General features: G+C 40.1%; 2 protein-coding genes across 6 annotated transcripts in view; one reads left to right on the forward strand and one right to left on the reverse strand.

Moving 5' to 3' along the window:
- Window positions 1-2227: 2227 nt before the first annotated feature.
- Window positions 2228-6538, reverse strand: srsf2a (serine and arginine rich splicing factor 2a). Of its 2 annotated transcripts, XR_014772179.1 has the most exons (4): window positions 5969-6538; window positions 3987-4335; window positions 2902-2994; window positions 2228-2388 (listed from the first exon to the last, which is right to left on the reverse strand). XR_014772179.1 is itself a non-coding variant. In XM_084741071.1 (3 exons), exons 1-2 carry the CDS (start codon window positions 6322-6324, stop codon window positions 4011-4013), a joined length of 681 nt encoding a protein of 226 aa, XP_084597197.1. In that variant the 5' UTR covers window positions 6325-6538; the 3' UTR covers window positions 2510-2994; window positions 3987-4010. The 2 variants fall into 2 exon arrangements, 1 of the variants encoding a protein (XP_084597197.1); XM_084741071.1 differs by lacking the exon at window positions 2228-2388 and having other exon boundaries at window positions 2510-2994.
- Window positions 6539-9665: 3127 nt separating this feature from the next.
- The window catches only part of rnf157 (ring finger protein 157), a 33120-nt gene continuing 19021 nt past the window's right edge, over window positions 9666-23764 (forward strand). For 3 of the 4 annotated variants that reach the window (XM_084740699.1, XM_084740700.1, XM_084740701.1), the window contains exons 1-7: window positions 9666-10303; window positions 15563-15681; window positions 19057-19145; window positions 20958-21107; window positions 22461-22578; window positions 22670-22736; window positions 22836-22879. In XM_084740699.1, the coding sequence (XP_084596825.1) occupies window positions 10216-10303; window positions 15563-15681; window positions 19057-19145; window positions 20958-21107; window positions 22461-22578; window positions 22670-22736; window positions 22836-22879 (675 nt within the window). In that variant the 5' untranslated portion in view covers window positions 9666-10215. The remainder of the gene's footprint in view (window positions 10304-15562; window positions 15682-19056; window positions 19146-20957; window positions 21108-22460; window positions 22579-22669; window positions 22737-22835; window positions 22880-23764) is intronic. The other variant, XM_084740698.1, reaches the window with a different exon arrangement.

Genomic DNA, 23764 nt, shown 5'->3' on the forward strand with positions numbered 1-23764 from the left:
GGCCTACTCGTACTCTATTTGAGTATTTCTGTTTTATGCTACAAACTCCAAAAGGTTGGGATGTTTTATGATATGTAAATAAAAACATAATGCAATGATTTGCAAAGCTGACATATATTTACTTGAAAACAGTACAAAGACAAGATATTCAATGTTCAGACTAATTTGATTTTTGTAGATGTACACTCAGAAAGTTGGGACAGTAACATGTTTATCACTGTGATACATCACCTTTTTGTTTAACACGCAGCAAGTGTTTGGGAACTGAGGACACTAATTGTTGAAGTTTTAAAAGTCTTGCTCAACATGCTCTGAGGTCTCTTATATTTTGCACTTCATAATGCACCACACTTTTTCAGTGGCAGGTCAGTCTAGGATCTCAACTGTTTTACTACGAGGACACACTGTTGTAACACGAGCAGAACGTTTCTGGCATCGTCTTGCTTAAATTAGCAGGGACATCCCTGCAAAAGACATCGTCTGGATGGCAGCATATGTGGCTCTAAAACCTGTGTGCGCCTTTCAGTATTAATGGGGCGTTCACAGATGATGCTGCTTGTGAACTTTGTGCTGGTAACAATCTGGATGGTCCTTTTCCTCTTTAGTGCAGAGGACACAATGTCCACGATTTCCAAAAACAATCTGAAATCTGGGACTATGTGCCCGTGTAGTTTTTCACTGTGCTGGATCTCACCCTTGCTTATGAACAACTGAGCCATTTGAGTTTGCCCTTGTTAAAACCAAACATGATACTATCACTAGTATTTGTTCCAAACGTGTTTGAGTTTTACACAACTTTCTCAGTCTTTTGTTGCCTGTCCCAACTTTTTAGGATCAGGTTGCAGGCATCAAATTCACAAGTGTATATTCACAGTACACTTCACTACATCTAAGAGGCAAATATAGAACTTTTGACTTCTCTACATTTGCCCAATAGATTCTGTTACCCACTTTTCAGATGTTTTTTATACCCATTCTGCCCACTGAATGCTCATATGGCAGAGAGACTGTGGACACTTTTAAACCTTCTTGAATTTCTTAGTTACTTGAAGACTTTTTGGACTACACCAACCAAATCTTTATATATTAAAACTTACATCCACATGCAAATTAGCTGTGCAACTGAGAAGTACCTGAATATGACATATCCATAATATTTATGTGAAGGGAAGAGATATAAGAAATGCACACTTCCTTCGTTCAAAAGTTTAAAATGTGTCAATGTAACTTTTACTGAACAAGCGCCATCATGGTCACATGGGACTATTAGGTAACAATGTGAAGGAGTAACATGGTAAAACAACGTTGAGTTACAAAGTCTGGTTGCTTATGTAGCAAACACCATTTAAAAATGCATTTCAAGAGAAACCAAACTTTTCCAGAGCAACTACTGATATGAATCAGTGAACAGGTGTGTGTGAGTGTGTATGTGTGTGTGGTTTGCACACCTGTGGTGACCACAGTTTTCCTGCTGCAATGCTGCTCCTGCCAGCTTTATCTTCCTGCATTGAGTTTGCGGAAGTTTTGAAGAGAGGAAAAGTATAGCCCCTTTCCCCCATTCAGAAGGAAAGAAAGAGTACTGGAAAAATACTGCTATTCACTTTATGTTTTCATGTCTGTGACTATTCTACAGATATCGACCTTGAAACCACAGTGAGAGGTGTCATGTTGCTGGCGTGAAGTCAACATGTCTATGAACAGGTCATTTTCACTGTCTATTTTTGCAGAGAAACATGCATGTCACAAGACCTCGAATCTCTAGATGAAGCTTGACTAAATGACCTAAATGGAACAGATTAGTTAGTATAATTGGTAAAATCTGTGTTTACCCCACTAACTCATGTCAAAATGGCTGCTGTTAGGATCTATTGTCCAGAGAAAAATATAAATTGAACAGCATGACAAAATTCACACTGGCAACTTGTTTACGACAAAGATGTTTATTCGCATTCACCTGAAGCAATTACAAGACAATTGAGAGGTTCACAGAGGAATGCAATACACAAAAATTAATTCATTAAGCAGTCTGGACTGCATTTTAAACCCTTCACTGGAGTCACACTGGACCCAATTTCAAAAAGCGAGCAAAACCAGTTATCAACAGTGGATAAACCACAGAGGGGGAGGGGAAGAAGAGGAGGAGAATAAAGAGAAAAGGAAGGAGGACAGAATCTGTACAGCACATGGAGGGAAGGAGAGGTCACAAGACAGGAGAGGATGGTTGATCTGCCACACCTGTGAGCTTACAAACCGGCAAACGGCAGCGGAGGGTCGAGCCCCGGAACAGCGCCGGGCACTCAGCACCGCAACACGCCACACCATGTCACCACCGCACTGCACCGCATCTTAACAGCTAACCAGCATTACTCAACTGCTACACAACTGCGCCTAGTGCACAAAAGATACACAAGAAAGAGGGTTAGAGTCATAGGAAAGCATCTTTAACTAGACAGAAACAAAGATTTGACAGAAAAGAAAATGCTATGCTGCCGGATTAGCAAGTCACAAATTAAGTGGCACTGCGATACTTTAATGTTTTGCTTTTATGTCACTGTACAGTAAGCCATTTTTCCAATAAGAGTGGTATAACATAGCTGTAATGGCTCTGAAGATCCAACATGACAGCCTTGTCTACATCAACTCTGCAAGTAAAACTCTTTCAAGAGTATTAAACAAGGGATTTTATTAAAAGAAAGCTACATTAATTCAAAAAGGAATTTATTAACAAGTAGAAATTTAATCAAATGGAAAAAACCCAATTTATGAAAGAAAAAAAAACCCCTTACAAATCCCTTTCAATGTGCTCAACTTTAAAAACAATGATCACAAAGTTACAGAATTTGTTTAGGCAAATTAAGTCAAATGAAACATTTAAAACATTTTAGACCAAGTTCCAATAACCTTTCAGTCTGCATTCAGTGGTAATAGTGGAGTCCACTTGCTCAATGTGAGACTCTTCCTGATGTCCTCAGCAAAGGCTCAATCATCTGAGATCTGGAAGGAAAGACAGAACAGAGTTGACAAGAGCAAAAACAAAAAACGCTATTTTAAGTCCTGAAGCTGAGCTGGATATTTAAACACAGAACTGGTCTGAGCTTCTTTCCCCTGACACTAACATTTATCAAACTGCCTTATCCATCTTCATGTATTATACCTAACATTTCTAGTAAATTTCACATTTCTTTACACACCTTTCTTCACCCCCTCTCCCAAATAAACTAGCTCTAACATGACTCTTACACTCGGGCATATTTGAAAAACAAACCTCGGGGTCCGTTCCCTTTGTGAGAGGCGGAGGAAACCACAGGCACAGGTGGGAACAGTGCTCTCATCGCATCTGCCTGTGGTCCCCGTGAACGTACCTCACCACACCACCTCATACACCAACTGACAGCCCGAACCACCGCCATGACGACCTGCTCCATAGCAACCACCGTTGCCTTGGTGACACCTGCTCCTTAGCAACTGCCATCGCTCTCAGCAACAGGCAGGTCACATGGGCGGGTCACACACTAACTGCTCTCACACTGCCACACCCCCATCTCCTCCTCCTTCTCCTCTCTTTGCAAACAGGACTCCGCAGCTTGGAGGAAAGAATTCCACATTTAGGTGAACGTTTTTGAGTGAAGCACTCCCACGTCCCTCCCATGCACACTCACATGAGTACAAATGTGATTAATATCCCCCAATTAAAAATATGATACATTAGGTCACATCAACCCAAATCTGCTATCTGTGTGTGCTTTAGATTGGCTGAACAAGCAGGCAAAGTAAAGCAACCACAGGACTAGACTACAGATGACATCATGTCCCAATCTTATTTTAATTTCTAAAAACATTAAGGATTCTGCAGACTGTGATGCTTGTGTGCTAATGGCTGTAATGTAGCAAGAAGACTGCAGAATACTACCCCAAGTGATGACAGAAAGCCATCTCAGATATAATATTTGAAGCAAATAATATAATCCACCCTTTCCCCTGAATACCGTCATGTTGTGTCCAAGTTTGGGTTAACACTCTGCTCCGTTGTCCTCTGGAGATTTAGGCCTACTCTTCGATTTGGATCTGGACCTGGATTTGGACCCTCTGTTGGATGCTGGGGTTCGACTCCTTGACTTGGACCTGGAGCGGGATCGGGACCTGGAGGGAGACTTTGACTTGCTTCGTCTGGGGGTTCTGGACTTGGACTTAGACTTGGACCTGGACCTTGACCTGGATCTGGAGTAAGAACGGGACCTGGAGCGACTGTAGTGGTGGCGGCTCCTGGATCGGGATCGGCTTCTGCTCCTGGAGCGGCTGCGGCTACGTCTGCGGCGTCGAGGGCTGGCTGAGCGGCTGTGGTGACAGAGAGAAGAACTTCAGTAAAACAGCAGGAGCAAATCAAAATAACATGAAAACCGATGAAAAGTGCATATTCAGTACAATCTTATTGCTTTTATTCTTTTTATATTATTGATTTATACTGTATTTATTGACATTCTGCATCTTGCATTTTAACATCCATTTGTCTTTTGTTTTTGGCCTTACTGATTAGCCTTTCAACTACCCTGCCTTTGCATTGCCTGTCAAAGCACTTTTTAAAAGGTGCTATATGAATAAAGTTATTAATTGTCTAATTGAATAGCTGCCTAACGGAAGAACTGCTCACACAGGGATTGCTGCACAGCTTTAACAGTCATAATGGATTAGGTGTAGCACCGCACAATTAATTGAAACCTTATTAAAAATCAACATGGCCAGGTGCTATATCAAAATTGCCTAAGTTGCAATGATTCGATAAAGGTAAAATGTGTGACAAAATAGTATTATAATGAATAAGTGATTTGCAGCAAAGGCCCTAGCTTACAAGTCTTGTTCTCCAGATGTAAGAAAACATGTTTGATTGGTACAGACCTCAACAAATGTCACATCATCATGATTTCATTTTTTTTTTTTTTGTAAAAAAAATTGTGATGTATCATTGAAGATGATGTAAGACAACACACATACATGCCACTGGCTTGGTCACTTTTGTGATGCAGGGAATCAAGGTCCCCCAAAGACCCATTTAAAAAAAAAATACCTGCACAGTTATCCCCTCAGCATGGATGTTTCAGTCACAAGGGCCATCTTGCAAAAGAGTCTTGTGACAGAAAAAACTGCTCTTCTTTAATAAATTAATGCAGATGTGATGAGTGTGCTTGGGAATTTATGTGAAAAGCAAAAATGATCATTCCCACTCATTGTGGATCATATAAGAGCTGCACTGTCAAACTATTATAATATGTGCTTTCTTTTAAAGCATATTGTACACAGCCCTAATGATAAGTTACTAGCCACCTAACGAAACTACTGCTCAGACAGAAATAGCTGCACCGTAGAACTGAAACTTATTAATTAATGAATTAGTTGACATACGGACCAAATGAGTCATAAACCAACAAGGCCAGACTCCCCCGCATACAATGACTAAATGCATTACATTAACAGACATCTTTTTTGGATTACTATCTTGGCCTTTTCAAATTTTGTTATACTACATGTAATGAACTTTTGCACATTCCTTGCTGGATATTTTGCAGATTCCTGCACAAACCTCCCTCAGTTAAAGAACATATTTTAAGAACTTTTCCATTCTTTATTGACTCTTATTACGCTTCTCCACGTTCAGGACTTGCTCTTTTATCACTACAATTCATGTATTTATTGTCATGCACCAAAACAGAGGGAAATTCCTCGTATGTGTAACACTACTTGACTCTAAAACTAATTTTGATGCTAGCTAATGTAAATAGGCTTAATGCAGCTTTATTAACACAAAAACTTTGTCTAGATTATGGTACTCTACGTGTAATATTAAACAGAGTGTTGCAGCAATGTGAGAAATATCCTTTCAACTACTTTTCGTTTTGCAGCAGTTAGCATACACCATGTGCTCGTCCTCTCCATTACAAAACTAACGTAAACCAAGCTCCTCAGATAAACTGACCTCCTGCTCCTGCGTCCGTATCCCCCGTATCTGCGTTGTGGAGCCCCTCTCCGGCTGTACATGGAGTCTGGAGGTCGTCCGTAGCGGGCCATCTGCACGCGAAGCTCCCGCCCGTCGAGCAGCGCGCCATCCATAGCGTCCATGGCGTCCTCGGCGTCGCGCTTGTCGAGGAACCGCACGAAGGCGAACCCGCGGCTCTCCTTGGTGTACCTGTCCCGGGGGATATACACATCTCCTACACGGCCGTACTTCTCAAAAACTCGGCGCAGAGTCTCCGGTGAAGTTCGGTAAGTGAGGTTATCCACTTTCAGAGAGGTCATCCCCTCCACGTCTGGCGGCGGCCTTCCGTAGCTCATTTTGCTCGTCTCCAAGCAACACAGCAGGCCAGTTAAGACGAAAACCGCTCGGCCCTGCCGTTAAGTAAGGAGCTTGCTGATGGTTGATAAATCTCCAGCTGGTGTATTAAATTCAAATTCGGGACGTATTTTTTTCAATTGTTTGGCCTGGGACGTTGTTCCTGCCGCGCTGCTTTCACGTGAAATGGCGGCAATTAAGCTTCCCTTTCCCGTCTCTTTGCGCCTCTGTTGGCCTCCTCTGATTGGCTGGTTCAGTGCTCAGCTCCTTCACGTTAACTGCGACACTGCCCTCTGTCGACGGGGAGACGCTAGTAACGACCAACCAACGCTGGACCGTTCATTGGTAATAACCAGGGCCGTGCAGAGACCTTTGGAGGGACAGGTGCTCAAAGTTAAAAGGGGGCCACGAATTTGCTCCATGGTGCTGATTCATAATCTGCCCTTTATTATTTGTAGTGCTAATAATAAAGTAAAAAAAGAATTAAATGATATAGAAATCATGTATTTAAATGTATTTGTGCTTTTATTCAGTTTGACTATCCGCTTTGCGCAAGACAGCAAGGTTATAAAAGTTATATATTTTATGTTTATGCATATTATATTGAATTTGTGTGTATATATACAAATGTTAGAAACAAGTACTGATATGTTTAAATGAGAGGTTGAGAAAATCACAATTTAAATTCTTCTAATTATTATTGTTGTTGTATTTATACTGTAATAGTCCAAAATTATGTGACTATGCATGTACATTGCATAGTTTTAGTGAAATAACAGTCTATGCCTCATTGCCTCCAGAAACATAGGAAAAACACTGCAACTCACTTGACATTAAAATGATACATCTCTCTAATGCACTTTGCCCGTGACAAAAGAAACATATAGCCTGACATACTTTTTCCCCTCAGCACGCTGTGTGTGGTTAACTAGCAGCTATAACTTATGAGAGGTGTGTGCAGAGTCAGACACACACACACACACACACACACGGTTTTGAGTCACGGATCGGATCATTTTTCGGATCAGCAAAATCTAAAAAAGTGGTGGGATTAGGGTTAAGTTATTTTAAAAACGCACTTGTCTTTGATCTTTGTCTGTCTGTAATTATCACCATAGTTATGTAATGTAATAATAATGATAATAATAATGATAATGTAATAATATTAAAAACTTCAAACTTATACAGTGCTGTATGTACATATATTAGATCATTATACACTGTACAGTATAATACACAACTAGGCTCTGTAGTCTGGCTCAATGTCCCGCCTACAGCAGCACATCTGATTGGTTAGAAGTCATGATCAATCAATCAATCAGCAGACACACTGTGTCACAGACGGGGTGAGACAGAGCTGCACCGGTGAGCAGAGAGGAGCTGTGTAGAAGTTAAGACAGCTGATATCACCAAAGTTTCAATAAACATCACAGTTTTATGATCTGTTTCTTTGGTGATAGCACAGTTACATCAGTGAAAAAAGTTATGGTCTGGATTTCACTCAAGGTGATGTGACGGCTTTTAAATCAATAACTCTTTACAGAGATGTGCTGCACACAGCAGCATCTGTCCTGTCTTTTCACTGCAGCTCTGCACTGAGATTTCGCATATTATAACTTATACAAAAGTAACAGTGACAGTAAAACTATGATGCTCACATGTGGTCCGCGGATCACACGCGTGCCGAACTGTAGAAGGCGATCCGTTGCTTAGCAGCGCTTAGCTACAGGGCACATCTTCCCTGCAGGCGGGTACTCTTGCAAGCAAGCAAACAAACAAACAAACAAACAAACAAAAAAACACTTTGACAAAAGGGCACTTTGGGCATCAAGGGTCAAAGGGGCAGGTGCTCCAGCACCCTCCACCCCCCCTGCACGTGCCTGGTAATAACAGTCCAACTTGGAGAGTTTATTCTGCATTTAGTCCGTTTAATTTTTACTAAAAATATCATACCAGCTGATTCTTAATGGGCCAACAGTTATTTTCCTTGTTGCACAACTCACAGTTTGATTTAACTGACTCTACTCATTGCAAAATAAAGCTTTATTTGTAAAAGCAAGTGTTAATCGAAATTATTGCTGGCATTTCCACGCCATCCAATGGGGTAGAGTTATTGTTCTTGTCTGTATTTATATGTATTTATTTAGTGTTCAAAGACGTACAAACACTGAGTCAAATATCCAAATATCAAGGACGTATCATCCTCCAAGATGAAGTGAAAAGTCAAAATAAAATAAATTAAACAAACAAACAATCTCTCTTAATATCCCTCTTAATAAAATAATAGGCTAAGATAAGTAAAACAATGATCACCAGGTCCACTTTTTTATTTGCTAATGACACACCACAAACCCAGTCTTTTTATTCTCTGAATTTCCTCCAAAAAGATGTTTGGATAGAGTTGTGTGCTCGGTTTGCGGTCCTCTCTCTGTCTAAAAGGGATTCCCAGATCCGCGAAAAATCTCGCGAGAGTAGGTGATCTTTTTAACACAAACCATGATCTTTCCGAGACCCTCGTCATTTTTTTTCTGTCTCTAAACCAATATAGATCTCTATCATTGTCACATTAAAACACATACTTAGTTTATACAACTTCCACAAATTCCAACAATTCATTACAATCTCGCGAGAGTTTCACATATTTTGGATTCCCTTCTAGACACGACCCCTTCACATTAACCGTTACACTGCCCTCTGCCGACGTGGAGTCGCTTGTAACGGCGATGTTGGACCGTTTTTGTGCCTTTGTTCCGTTAAGTTTCATTAAAATATTTCACACGAGCGAATTAAAAAAAATTATCACGAGTTAACGGTTATTTTTTATAGTTTAGTTAACTCCAGACATTGTTGTTTTTAATCCTCTGTCGGTGTGCAGTTCTCAGTTTGATCTATATGACCCTACTTGTTGCAAAAAAGGTTTTACGCATCATGGCGAGACTCTTTTCCGTTGTTTAGCAAAATTGTTGGGCTTTTAATAGCATTTCCACTGATATCCAGAGGGTAAAGTTGTTTCAGCTCGTTGTTTGTACTCCACATAGTCCCTCTGCACTGCAGTCAGCGCTACTCACACATTTGGCGTAGGAAGGTCACGTTACAAAGCGGGTCGGCACTAGATGGGTCGTTTTTAGAAGAGAACCGTTGGTCTGTGAAACTCTCGCGAGATTTGTACAAGTTGTTTCTTCTTTGTGTAAACTTTACAAAGTAATTATGGTTTATAATTTGACAAAGGTGTAGTTAAAAGTTGTGTAGATTTAGGGTCAGAAAACGCTTAGTTAGGGTTAGGGAAAGATTATGCTTTGAGTTGAAATTATCATTCTCGCGAGATCTTTCGTGAGTCTATGGTTCCCTTCTAAACACGACCCTGCTGGAGAGAGGAGGACTGCGCAAAAACCACGGCCCGGATTTGTGCCTGGCTGACGTCATGTGGAGCCACAGACCTCTTTGACAGGATCCAGCAACGAAAAGCACCGGGGATATATGGTCAACATCCAGCGGGACCGCCGGGAGATGTCGACGAGCACGTCGCCGTTTTGTGCCACACAGTCGCCCGTGAAGTAAAGCCAGACACGGAGATTTCGCTCAGCTCGAATGCGCGACTGCGGCGCACTATGAAAGCGCTTATCCGTTATTAAAGGGACTCCAACGGCTGTTTTCTGCCTCAAAACGATCTGACGTACCGTTGACCACTGAGGATAAGCAGCCAGAGAACAACTACTAATCCCCGGGACGGTCACATTCACGGCGGGGCTCGGACCCGACAGAAATGGACAGGGCAGCACGAACTGGATTAAATGATAGGGAATAATAATACAGGAGACGCCGTCGCCGCGAACAAAGCGAACCCGAAGTGTAAATGCCCGTTAACCCGCCCTGTGGTCTCAACTTGACTGGAAATGGGAGCTTTAACGAGCAGACAGAACATAGGCGTGGAAGAAGTGGACATTCCGTCCAATTCGGTGTACCGTTATCCACCGAAATCTGGTAAGTCACCGAACAACAGGTCAGGCTGGGGGCGGGTATCAGTTACATGCCTCAGAGCTTTACTGCAGATGATTTATGTTGTGTTTTATGAGGGGGGGGAATAAAAAGTAGCCGAGGCACCATCACTATCAAAAGCATCACCATCATACCTGGTAGCTGACAGGCCTGCAGGGCATCTGAGCCTTTAACCTGCAGGAGCTACCTGTGGAGAGATGGAGGAGCAGTACTTCAGTCCTCTGGGCATCCTTTCAACTCAATTTCCCACTTAATAGTTAACTTTATCTTTACTTCATGTTTATATGATCATATTTTATTATGCATTCTAATTTATTTCTGGCACTGCAGCACTGTTGTCTTGTCCATGGAGGGACACATCTGCACTGTGATTCCCCCTTGTTGTCAGTTACATTTTTTTTTCTTAATAATTTTTTGAGAAAACGTGTCCTAATTCTCGGATTTCAGCTTCTTAAATGTGAATATTTCCTGGCTTCTTCAGTCCTCTATGACAGTAAACTGAATATCTTTGGGTTGTTTTAGGTGTTTTGTGATATAAGACTAGATATCGTGATAGATTTTGGATATCTTTATATCTTACTCCAGCTGTTCTTTTATTTGTCTTTACCCACTTATTCATTACATTCACATTACAGATAATTATTCATCACAAATCTCATTGTGTTAATTTGTGACAGCACTAATAGTCATTCCTACAATACAGTTGCAGTATTGATTTTGAGCTATTTGGTCAAAAACATAATGATATTTGATTTTAACTCGCCCAGCGGCTTTACACCAAACTTATTTGATCACCACAGCCACTTCCACCCTTTGTAGTACACAACATGTCATCAGTAATGACCTGCATGATCAATAATTATTGATATCAACCAATATGATAATTCACTGTCGTGTTAGGTTTTTCAGCTATATCGCCATCCTAGGCTGTAGGCAAAACAAGACATTTGAGGACATCACCTTTGGCTTTGGGAAACAGTGATCAACATTTTCTGACAATATATGGACCGAGCCACTAATCGATTAATTGAGAAAATGATCATGAGATTAATCGATTGATCGTTAGTTGCAGCCCTACTTTATTTTATAGCTGGCTTTGGCTCTTGTCTTGGTGCATCTGTGAGCATCTATTAGCAGACTGATGCATCATGACGGCCTCAGTCTGTCTGTAAAATAAATAAGTCATAATGGATCCCAAGCGTATGGAAATAAAAAGACCGACATCACCATTAGCAGTATAACTTTGGCGCATGGACTCTTGGTCAGACAAAACAGGCACTTTGAGGACACAACCTCAGCTCTGGGAAATTCTGAAAAGAATTAGTTGTTTTTGACGTTTTTAATGAAAAAAAAACCCCAATTTACTGGGGATTGATGGATACTGTAAACCCAAGGAATGATAATGCTGTGATAGAGTCCACAATACAATATTTATCACAATATTAAAAAACAAAGACAATCGTAAGACAAACTTAGTGTCTCTGTTTTCCTTTGTTTTTAATAAAATTGACAAGTAGTCTGCTATGTTCAAAGCCTCTGCAAAATATTGGCATGTACTGTCTTTTGCAACGAATCCTCACAATTGTAAATCAAAAACAATGCAGCAGTCAATGGTAGTCATTTTATAAAATAAAAAAAGACAAACAGTGACATTTAAGAGGTTTAGCTTACTTTTTTAAATACTTTAAAGAGCAGAGAATCTGTCCTGTCAATATTCCTCTGTGTATCACAATGTTTCCTTTGCCAACATCTTCAAACTGTTTAGTCTGACCAGCAGTCCAAAACGCAGAGATATTCAGTTTATTATCAGAGGATATGATGAAAACCAGCAAAAATTCACATCTGGATACAGAACAGAAGCTGGAGCCTGTGATTTTTGGCATTTGTTTAAAAAAAAAACTAATATTATTTTTCCAGCTCGAATCAAAGCCCATAGTATGAAGTGTTTGGTTAGACTCTTTGTCCTTGTTGCTCATTCTTTGATCAGTGATTTCCACTGAAACAGAGGTTTCCTCAGTTTTGTATATTGGCATCTCTAACAAAACCTTTCAAACAATACCAAACATTTTTTTCTTTATGTCACTGACGCACAGACTCTCCTTTGGACCTAAAAACTGACCTGAGTGTTTTGAATCTGTCGTGTTAATGTTTCGTAATTTCCCTGAGACCAGTGTGACATTTTTAAAGTGCTTATTTTGTCTGACCAACTGTCCAAAATAGAGAAATATTCAGTTTATTATCACAAGAGATAAGTGAAAACCAGCAAATATTCACAGCTGGAACCAGAACAGGAGCTGGAACCTGTGATTTTTGGCATTTCTGCTTCAGAAATGTCTTATTTTTTCAGCTCTAATCAAAACCCATATAACATTGAGTGGTTAGATTCTTCTTAGTCCTTTGTTGTTCTTCTTTGATCTGTAATTTCCTGACTAAGATCATATTTTTGCTACATTTGTATGGTATTATTCAGGCAGCTTTCTTTCTCTACACTCAGTTCACCTGACTCACAAACTGTCTTTTGGACCTCAAACTGACCCGTGTGTTCTGAATCTGTCTTGAATCTGTCTTGTTAATCTTCCTCTGTGTATCGTCATATCCAGAGCCCAATGTGACATATTCAATTTATTATCAGAGGATTTGATGAAAGCCAGCAAAAATTCACTTTTGGAACCAGAACAGAAGCTGAAACCTGTCATTTTTGGGATTTGTGCTTCAAAAATGTCTGTTGAATGCTTATTTTTCAGCTTGAATCCTAAAGTATTTAATATAAAATGCTTGGTCATAGTCCTTTTTTATTCTTTTTTCAGTCCTCTCCCAACTAAAAGCAGAATTTTGCTAAATTTATAGCGTTATCGCCCCACTATTTGCTGTAAGACAACATAAACACTGAAATTCAAGAGGTTTTCCTTAGTTTTTAAATGCTTTAAATGTCCATTGAATATTGGTGCCTGTATCACAAAGTTTCAAACAACACCAAACCTTTCTCACTTTACACCTAGTTCATCTAAACCACAAACCTCAACAGGCCTGTTTGTTTTGAATCGGTCTTGTTATTGTTCCTCCATGTGACATCTTCTGACTGCAGCGCTGTGTTCGGGGTTTAGCTGTAATCCAATATTACTGTCAGAAAAAATCACATTGTGAAGAAACAGTGTTATTGTTTTTCAAATCTATCGTAAGCAAAGACATAAAGTAAATTAAAATCCCTCACAGAATGAGGCCAGGAACAGAATTAGGGAGTTTTATTATACTCGGTTGTGATGTGTTGGGCTATATTCTGATATCATAATAATAAGTCAGGTTTAAATTGATATTATGGACTGAAGAAAGGATGGAAAGCAAGAGGGATTGTTGGCTTGTGGTTGCCATTAGCACCGCTCTCACTACAATTTAAGCTGTGTGACTTTATGATAAAACAGTCCTGTTTGCAGCTTGAAGGCGAGGTGTTGGTGGTGGTGTGAGGAGAGGAGGAAGGTGGTGGTGAAACCGATCTGTCAGCCCCAGTTCCTGTTTCTGGGATCTGGTGACAAAGCTTTGGCCCAGCGCTCCTCTCCCACCTGCTGTAAATAATAACAAGGTGATGAACAGAGACACTGAGAGAAAGAGCGTCATCACCGGGGCTTTATTTAGCTCCTGATTTGTCGTGTTATGGATTTTTCTACAGCGTGAATGAGCATCCAAACCCTTCCTCGTCTCCAGCACAAATACGTGTGAAAGAGGACGGAGCAGACCAGCTGATATACTATGACTGGCCTGTTCAGCATGTATTTAAAGACTCCGAACCACCATTACAGTCTTATGATATTAGCTCACCCTGTGATTAAAAGGCAGAACGTCTATTTAGTCTTGTTGTCATCAACCCAAGTTTTGGTAAACAGGTGGATACAAGCTGCAGGCCAATAACAGGCCAAGAATGCCCTCACCAATCCTCTTCAGAGCTTAGTTTGTTTTCTTGAAATGAGAAAGGAAAAACAACTTTACCTTTTTATATCATTTATTGTCTTCCCTGCCGGTTTTACTTGATAATTTGAGGATAAATCCACCATAAAGCTCAGTTGCAGTCATTGCTTTTGATGTTGCAGTGCCAGGAGGTGTATGTCTGTGCATGACGTGCCAACTAGATGGTTCAAATATTTAAAGGAAGTGTTAAAGTTTTATGCCAGTGAAGTGCCAGATGGGTAGACTTGGCTGCAAAAAAATCTGTTTCAAACAGAACTTTTTGTCTGTTACTGAGCCCTAAAATCTCTCTCAAAAGTTCCCATTTATTCATTTGTATTAATTTCTTTCCCCTATAAATTAAAGGCATAATAATAACGCCGTATTGTCATGTATGATTTTTTTTGCTTCATGTTACAGATAGCTGAAAAAATGGAGATGAAGGCAGAGTTTCAGGTGTTTGGACTTGGGCTAATAAAAAGCAACTTGTTTAAATATTTACAGGGTTGGTACAAAGTCTTGAACGTCATGCCTTCAAGGTATGCTCCATGAAAAATGCTTGACTCTCAGCATTATCTAGTGGTTCAGCAGCACAACCACCCACGTAAGCAGAAAATCTTTTAACCTTTGAAATGGAATGATTTTATTGTTTATTTGTTGCACCATAAGTCTCCTGTTGATCCCTTACTTAGGAATTTAGTGACTAAAACATACAAAGTTAATATGACCAGCTAGTAAAATAAAAGTGACAATATACACTGATTGCTGTGGGTATAAAAGATAGTGTCGTATTAATTTCTACAAGTCTTGAAAGCTAATGAGACCAGCTTCTGAACATTTCTTGCAGTGCGCAAGGTATTCAGTTTTGAAATTTTATGCTGTATGATTTTCATTATTGATTTCTTTGTATCCTCACATCAAAATCCAATCATGTTTTCTTCCTGTTAAACAACATATGATGTGTGCAGGCTTGAACCAAACAGTTTCAACCAATAATATCATGACATCTACACATCAGTCATACTTCAACTTTTAGTAGCACAGAGCTAAGATTCTGTTAACCGCATGTCGCAGAACCCTTTCTGGCAGAGAGATTTGAGGGCTAACTTTGTCGGGTATGACACGGCCACTTTTCAACATTTCCTAATGTGTTTCACTTGGAAATATGTCGTGATACAGAAGCTACTTACTGTTGAAATGCTGTTTCATCTGGACTGAATAATCCATAAATGAGATTTTATGACAGAATTCAAACATGACAAACATATGAATGGAAGTGGTTATTGGTGATTCTCTTTGTGTGTGCAGGGAGTTACTTCGCCAGTCATTTCATCATGGGGGGAGAGAAGTTTGACTCCACCCATCCGGAGGGCTACCTGTTTGGGGAAAACACAGACCTTAACTTCCTGGGGACCAGACCTGTGGCGGTAGGTATCCTCAGACACTATCAGCTGTATTAAATGTCAAAAACTCTGAATTTCACTGAACCTAAAACTTCTTGTTTTATTCAAGCACTGGTCCAAACCAAAGGTATTCCATTCAAAATGACAGAAAAGCAGCAAATCCTCACATTTGAGAAGGAAAAAACAGAACTGTTTTTGGCATTTTTGCTTGATAGGTGACTTCATTGTCAAATTAATTTTGTGTTAATCGATTAATTCATTAGTCAACCACTCGTCTCACCATCAAAAGGTGTAGCTGTCTCCTCCTCATTAAACAGCGGTGGATACATGACAGCAGCCCTGACTCCTGCAGTGGCAATTAACAGGCTTTCAGACTGTGACTGATTGAAATTTATTTCCACGTCTCCTGCCTCCTGTCAAACTAATTAAAAGTGAAATGACAGTCTGCTGGCTCCTGGTACAGAGCGGCTGATAGGCAGCGGTTCCTCCAGAGGGTTTGTTCAACCTAATCATGAACCTGAAGGTCAAACTAATGAGAGCTGCAGATCAAAAAGAGCTCAGGTCCGCAGAGGAAAGAGAGAATTTGACACAGACTGAAAGGCTTGGAGGGGAGTTAAAGTGTTTGACTAAGTGAAGCTGATATGGAGAGACTCTGCTCCTGCATCCCTCTGTGTGCTAATCTCAGTCGCACTGCTGTTTCTGTCTAGACTGGGGCTAAAATTAGGAGTGCAGTTTTTCTCCCGATTATGTGGGTGTTTATAATCCTCCTGTGGGCACAGAATTCAGCTGGTGATGGCGTGTTTTTTTTTTCCTCATATGTGTGACTGAAGCTTTACCAGCATTATATAATGTTTGGTGGTTTCTAAGCAGATGGTGCCATGGAATCATAAAACCAACCGCAGTTGTTGTGTTCTCGGTCTCCTGCCACCGCTCTACAAATATGATAATGGACAGGGCTATATTTAGAGGTTTTAGAAACTCCTGTGTGAAGCACACGGATGAAATGGATTTTTAGCCTCGCTAGCAGCTCTATGGAGGGCAGTGCCAGTCAGTCCACCACTTAACTCCGGACTGAAATATCTCAATAGCTTTTGGATGGATTGGCATGAATTTTTCTACAGACATTCATTGTACTCAGAGGACGAATCCTACTGACTTTGGTGATCCCCTGGCCTTACCCACGGCAGCACCATGAGGTTGACATTGTGTGTTTTAGTGAGTGAAAAGTCGACAAATAATGGATAGATGGTTTAGTGCTAATTAGAGGGACGTCCAACTGAGTCCCACATCTGAGGATCTCTGGTCTGTGTGCCAATGAGAAGACAATAGGGTACACAGTAAAGGCTGCACAATCATTTTTGCATCACAGTTTTAATTTTCACTGGAAAAAACCCCCCAAATTGTTGGGATGTGTATTAAACAAACATTTTTTTTTACATCTGGAGAGCTAAATTTGGCTGAAGCATTTCTGCAGCACCACAGTCTTTCATCATAATGCTGTTTTGTCGGGCGGTTTTTTCTTCATCCAAAAAACCTACACCTTCTGAATTTTGAATATTGCACATAGCTATATTGCAATTTCAGTGTTTCAATTAATTTTGCAGCTCTTGTACCCAGGCATGACGTGCATCACTTTCTTTTGTGCCACAAAAATATTTTGAAAATATAGTCCGATAAGAGAGCCACACAGAGTGAAATGTTCAAGTATCAGTTTGTAACTAAGGGCCCTTTCACTCTTACCTCGTCTTGTCCAGACTTTCAGTCTTTTGAGTTTGATCCAAACCAAAATGACAGGTGTAAAACTTCCCCTGGACCACAGTCTGACCAACTAATCAAACCTTGGTTCGACTGAAAGAGGTGATACAGTACAGTACAGATCATGTTTCGGTTCATTTCTAGCGCGAAAGCATTTTTTTTAGATGGTTCAGACCTTTGGACCATTTACAGGAAGTTCTGGCAGGCCGTCGTCAGAACCACTGCAACAAAACAAAATGAGCTGCAGAGGAGTGTTTTATTATGGATATTTGATCTCAAATTTACAGTCAATTGGAAAACCTACACACTAACTACAAGAAAGAAAATCAACCCATTTATTTCACCTGATAAAAAATTGTGTTAGTGCTACTTAAAGTGTTGGAAGAACGTGACTGTTTTCAAATATGGTTAATTAAAAGAGACAAAAAAAATGTTGACGACATGAGGTCCACAGTTGGACCCTCCAGGCTAATTATCAATGTTAGCATGCTAACATGCTAAATTAAGGTAGTGAACATGGTAAACATCATACCTGCTTTGTATCAGCATGTTAGCGTTGACATTTTGAGCTTGTTAGCATGCTGTCTTTAGCATTTAGCTCAAAACACAGCTGTGCTTACTGTAAGTACAGCCTGACAGAGCTGTTAGCATGGCTGTAGAGTCACATGTGTTTGAAAAGGAAAGCAGTCTGACCTTTTTTATTTTATTCTGAGCATGTGTGAGGAAACACAGACTGCCGCTCTGATGTTTAATGATTTTTAATACGTTATAAGACCTACAGTGTTGCTGTGAATTTCCTAATGAATGGTTCTTTTCAGCATCTGTTACTCAGTGTGTGTGTTTGTGTAGTTTACAGGCGTGACTCCTGCTGAGCCCAGATGTGTAATAGCACTGAATATATGGTGCCATTCACAGCCACACAAACACACTTACACTCACACACTCACATAGACAGATGAGGGGTTGTAGTGTGGAGGTATCTGACCACATCCTGCATGTTTCTCCACCAGTGATCCTCAAACCACCTCGGCTCTCCCTTTACGCTCAGTCAGCAGCTTCTGGCTTCAAACACACAACAAACTGAGAAGTGAGCCACACATCGGGTCAAGTTTAAAGGTTATGCGTGTTGATTTTAGACCAGGGTTTTTAATCTTGGCTTTTATCAGTCAAGACTGGGTTGGGCGCAAGAGGAAATGGTGAAAAAGACACACACGCATCACAGAGTCACACCCTTATCTGTGACTTGATGCTATCAAAATTCTCCTGATGCAGTAAACTTCACCCATCTGGTCCTTTAAGCAGCCTGAAATAAAGACAGGCACTGTTTGACCCTGGACTATTTTACACTCCTGTGGTCCCTGTGTGTGCAGAAATGTGCCAAACACTGTCTGAAGTGTCAGCCTCGTCCCTGGAAAGACACAATCTGAGCAGATTTTTTTGCTCGGGCTCAGCACTTGTCAGCACGGATCTTGCTGGTGCTGACCAACCGAAACACTTGTGTGTTAATGTTAAACCTCGTGTAACCCTGAATTCCCTGCGGTGAAGAGAGGAATGTCGAGGCGGTTGAGGGTAGATGAATGCCACTACTCTTCAGTCTCATAACATGTATTTTACATCTATAATTTGTTTTCTTTTTGTTTTCAGTTCCCGTACGCAGCCCCTCCACCTCAGGAACCAGTAAAGACGTTACGAAGCCTTATAAACATCCGTAAGGACACGCTGCGGCTCGTACGGTAGGTGCTCCTATCCACCTAAACATATACATAACCCTTCATTACACCACTGCTGTCTAATTTTATGTCCACTGAGTTATTTTTAGGAAACAAGCCACAACAGCTTATTTAAGGCATTGTGTCAGATCATGTGTTTTTTTTTCATGTAACTTGAACTTTCATTTTCTCCATTCGTGCCCATGAAAACAACTCAAAAGTATATAACATCCAATTTCAAACTTAAAGCCAAAAATAAAAGCACAAAATGTCCCTTATCCCTGAAAACAGGACAAACACTCACATACATAAACTAGAAAATTGCACTCAGTTGATAGCAGCTCTCTGACAGACCTACTGCAATGCCACCAAAAAATGTGGCCCAGTAGTATCTAAAAACTTAGACCTGAGGAGGTTTAACTTTTAAAATAGTGTCCTTTTTTACATCGACTTAGCAAAACAGTTATTTGCTGAGCCCCCATGAGTAGGCTAACCAACTTTTTAGCTAGTTAGTAAACAATGTAGCTAGCAAACTATATAACATTTTCCCCTCTTTTTTCCCCTCCACCTGCTTTTTTGTCTTTTTTTTAGCTAACTAGAAAAAAATAACTTTATAAAAACTTTTTAGCTTGCTAGCAACATGAAATTAAACATTTTCTTGAGGAATACCGAACAGCCCAAAGTTAAGTTCAAGTTCAAACTTCTGTTATTTATTTAGAAAAGTTTGTTATTTATTTAGAAGATTACAAGCAACCAAGAGGCTTTACAACAATAGAATAGAAACCTACATTCACAAAATCTGAAATTCTGAATAATTTACACGTGATGTTGCCTGTTCAAAGCCTGCATGTCCCAGGTGGGAGTTGTGTCTATTCAGCAGGTTAATGTTTTGGCAAAGAGATGATGAGATCGCCCCCAGTAACTGAATTTAATTCTAACAAGCAACCACTATCAAATTCAAGTTTAAAAAATGGTCTCACTACAATGAAATAGACACTATGGGCACTAACATTATCACACATGAATACATTTGGGCTCATTGAATCCACAAGAGTCTCAGATTTCCAGTCAGACCCAATTTAGGACATTCTAATACTGTTTATGGAAACCAGTATGCAGAAATATTCAAATACACAATTTTTAGAATATGTGAAAATACTGCATGCAAAAAACAGTACATGGGATTAGCATAAAGTAGGCATGTCTATAAAGGAGAGGCTCTTGGGTATCCATAGAAAGGTGGGACCACATTGAAAATGTCCATGCCAGTTTTTTCCTCAACAAAATTAAGTCTAGATTTGGAGCATTATTTAGTCCCCACCTGACAAGCTGCCTCAGGTCCTCTAGTTTCATATGATACCAGTATCTTCACTCAAGCTTAAAAACTGAACCCGCTACAGGCAATAAAAGACAGACAGATGTAGACACACACACACTCAACCAAACACATGATGCCCTCTATGCTTGCAGCTGGTGGAGACAACTACAAAATTCAAGCCAAAAATAAAAGCACAAAATGTCCCTTATCCCTGAAAACAGGAAAAACAACCACATACAGAAAAAAAGACATTCAATCAATCAATCAAAAGTGATTCAAAGACCTAATGAAATTCATGTTAATTACTGACTTTAGATAGGATTACACGACTTCTTATGATAAATGGATCCACTTGTTGCAAATAATATATGTATCATTGCTGGCGCTTAAAGCACCCTATAATTGGATTTCATGCCTGTTTTATAAATGCACGATTCAAACAGTTTGGATTAGATTTCCGTCCTCTACTTTAAAACCATCTCCCTCGTCCTTATCTCCTCCACCTCTGCCCCTCGTAGGTGCAGCGAGGACCTGAAGCTGCCAGGTGACGAGGCAGCAGGGAAGAACAGGGCGTGCTACAACATAGAGTTCACCTTCGACGCTGACACACAGGTGGCCATAACCATCTACTACCAGGCCATGGAGGAGTTTCACAACGGAGTGCCAGTGTGAGTGGAAACCAAATAACACTGGGTGCATGATGTTAAAATATTTGCTAAAATCCAATAACCAATCACAGCTGTCGATATCTTTTTTTTTTTTTTAGTTACTGTGGATCTAGTATCTAATCAGCAGAATTTGCCTCTCATGCTGCATCAGTGAAGGTCTGCAATCAGGAGTCTGCAATCACTCCAGATGAGCACAAATTACTGCCGCTCAGATGGCATATTTTCAAAATATTTTTGCACCAGTAATTTGTCTGCAGCAGGTGCATCCTTAAACACATCCTTGCAAGATACTTACTGTCACACTGTTCCCTCAAGAGACAACTAGAGATGCAGATTGATCAGCAGACACTGGCTATATCAAAGGGGAACGCCACTCATTTTACACATCAAAGTCTGTTTACAGGTCTTGGGGAGTACAACTGCAAATATGAAAAAACGTGTGTAAAGCCTTTTATAGACCCCAAGGGAGCTGAGCGAAGTGTGATCAGTTGTCTCAGCGTTATTTGAGTTAGACTGGGGGTAATGTAGGTTTCAGGTTTTGACAAGGACAAAGAACGCGTGGAATAAAAACAGACGGCACCTCTGATTCTGCTGCATCTTTTTAAATTGTTGTAAGAGTGCAATCCAGGTTTCAATATTAATAATGTTTCTGCTTAAAAAGTTGTCTCTTTGTTGTTGGTTGAATACTCTTTTAAGCTGGTTTGGATAAAAAAAATAAAAGACTGTGTGTGTATATGCTATCAGTTACATTCATTCAGTCACAGCAGGCTGCTGATTCACTTTATAGTGCCACAGAAATTCTTGGCCTCAACTTACATTGCAGAAAAATGTTTAATATGAGTTCTATGCAGTGTGGTACACATTTTAAATTTGGAAAAAATGAGTGTCACTGTGAGTATTGGTAGAGAAAAAACTGCATCCCTAGTGAATATCAAGAGGAACATCTGCTACCTTTAATACTGGCTGGAGAAAAATGTTTGCATAAATATTCATGAAGGCTCTCAGAAGTTATGCCAACATGGTCTTGCATATCTTACATATATATCCTGCATTACATGTCAGTATTTGCATAACTTGCATAAAGAACTGTGTGTGATTCTAGCTGTGTTCAGACAGGATGCAGGATGCAAGCAGATGTTGTCCATCCTCCACTTCACATACAATAAAACATCTTAAAATAAGCACAGAAACTGTAGCAACTGACACATTCAAAGAGAAATGGTCTTTTATGGTTTAAATTCATTAAAATGAATGCTTCAACAAATGAGTCATCCATATGTCAAATTGCAGCAGGGATAAGTGATCACTTCTTTATACCGATAAGCAGACTGCTCCTCTGTCTCCTTCCTGCAGTTACCTGCCCCAGGACAGCTCTCTGCAGTCTGAGACGGTGCACTTCAAGAGAGGAGTGTGCCAGCAGTTCTGTCTGCCCTCACACACCGTCAACCTCAGCGAGTGGGCTGACGAGGAGGTAGGCAGACGACGTGCCTGCATGAGGCTGTACTGTGAAACCAGTTCATACACTGCAGATACACAAACACCTACTCCGTTTGTCTCCTCAGCTGCTGTTTGATATGGACAAAGAGATTTTCCCCATGGTGGTGCAGGCTGTTGTAGACGAGGGAGAAGGTGAGTTGCCGTGTATTTATCACACTGATGGTCTGATGTGAAACTAGAGCTGCAGAATTTTAAGCAAAGTGACGTGTTCGCTGCCTTTTATCCTTGCAGAACATTTGGGCCACTCTCACATACTGCTGGCAACATTTGAAAAGGTAAGAAAGATGCTCTTTATCAGAGTGAGAGCCAGTGAGAAACTGTGTCAGGCACCATCTGTTTGCAGGACTTTTCATTAGCAAGGCTCTCAGATGGAGCTGATTATAACTATTTTGATACCGGAGTAATCGTTTGAATAACTTTTCCAGCTTAAATGTCAAACATTTGCTGCTACCAACTTTGAAAATGTGCTTTTCTTTGTTTTTTTATTATTGTAAACCAATCAAGGACAGTGTTAAGACTTATACTGCTGTGTAATGATGAAACAGGCCCTTAATCACTGAAATCAGAACAATGACAACACATATCAAGAGATAGTTTATTTACAGAGGACATTTATATAGGAAAATACTGAGAAACAGTTCATAGTGTTGTGACAGCTACACAGGAAAAAAAGCATTCAACATTAATTCGAAATACTTCTCAAAACTGAAAACATTTTAGCTCTTTGAATTATGAAAAGACAAGATACCATGATAACCAGAACTGTGATATTACCAGAACCAAAATCCTAGAAAATATCTAATCTCATATAAAAAAAATATACAAATAAAGTGTATAAATACACTTTATTCCCATGTTTACTCCTCTATTCCCATTAGACAACCTCAACAGATGTGGACATTTATTTGTGATAGACATTAGAAATGATGATGTCCTTGAAAGGTGTATCATGTGTGACAAGTGACATGTGTATCATGTCTCTCTATCATATTTATTTGGTCTCAGTCAAATTAATTTGGCACTAAGAGTTTTAAAGTGCCTTAATTGCCTCTGTGAGCTGTGTGTCACAGCCACCGCTGCAGCTTCGACTGATGGCAGTGTGTATCAAATGGGCTAAATCAGCTGGACAAACTGCAACAACTAGCTTCTGGTAATTTTTT

This window comes from Lutjanus erythropterus, chromosome 17, assembly GCF_056507025.1.
Source record: "Lutjanus erythropterus isolate fLutEry1 chromosome 17, fLutEry1.hap2, whole genome shotgun sequence".
In the NCBI taxonomy this organism is placed as follows: Eukaryota; Metazoa; Chordata; class Actinopteri; order Lutjaniformes; family Lutjanidae; genus Lutjanus; species Lutjanus erythropterus.

What these genes read in the sequence shown, in the direction of transcription:
- srsf2a (XM_084741071.1), bottom strand. Translation starts at nt 6,324, where the DNA reads ATGAGCTACGGAAGGCCGCCGCCAGACGTGGAGGGGATGACCTCTCTG. An exon ending in TACGGACGCAGGAGCAGGAG is followed by an intron (nt 4,336 to 5,968) that starts GTCAGTTTATCT and finishes CTGTCACCACAG; the next exon opens with CCGCTCAGCCAGCCCTCGAC.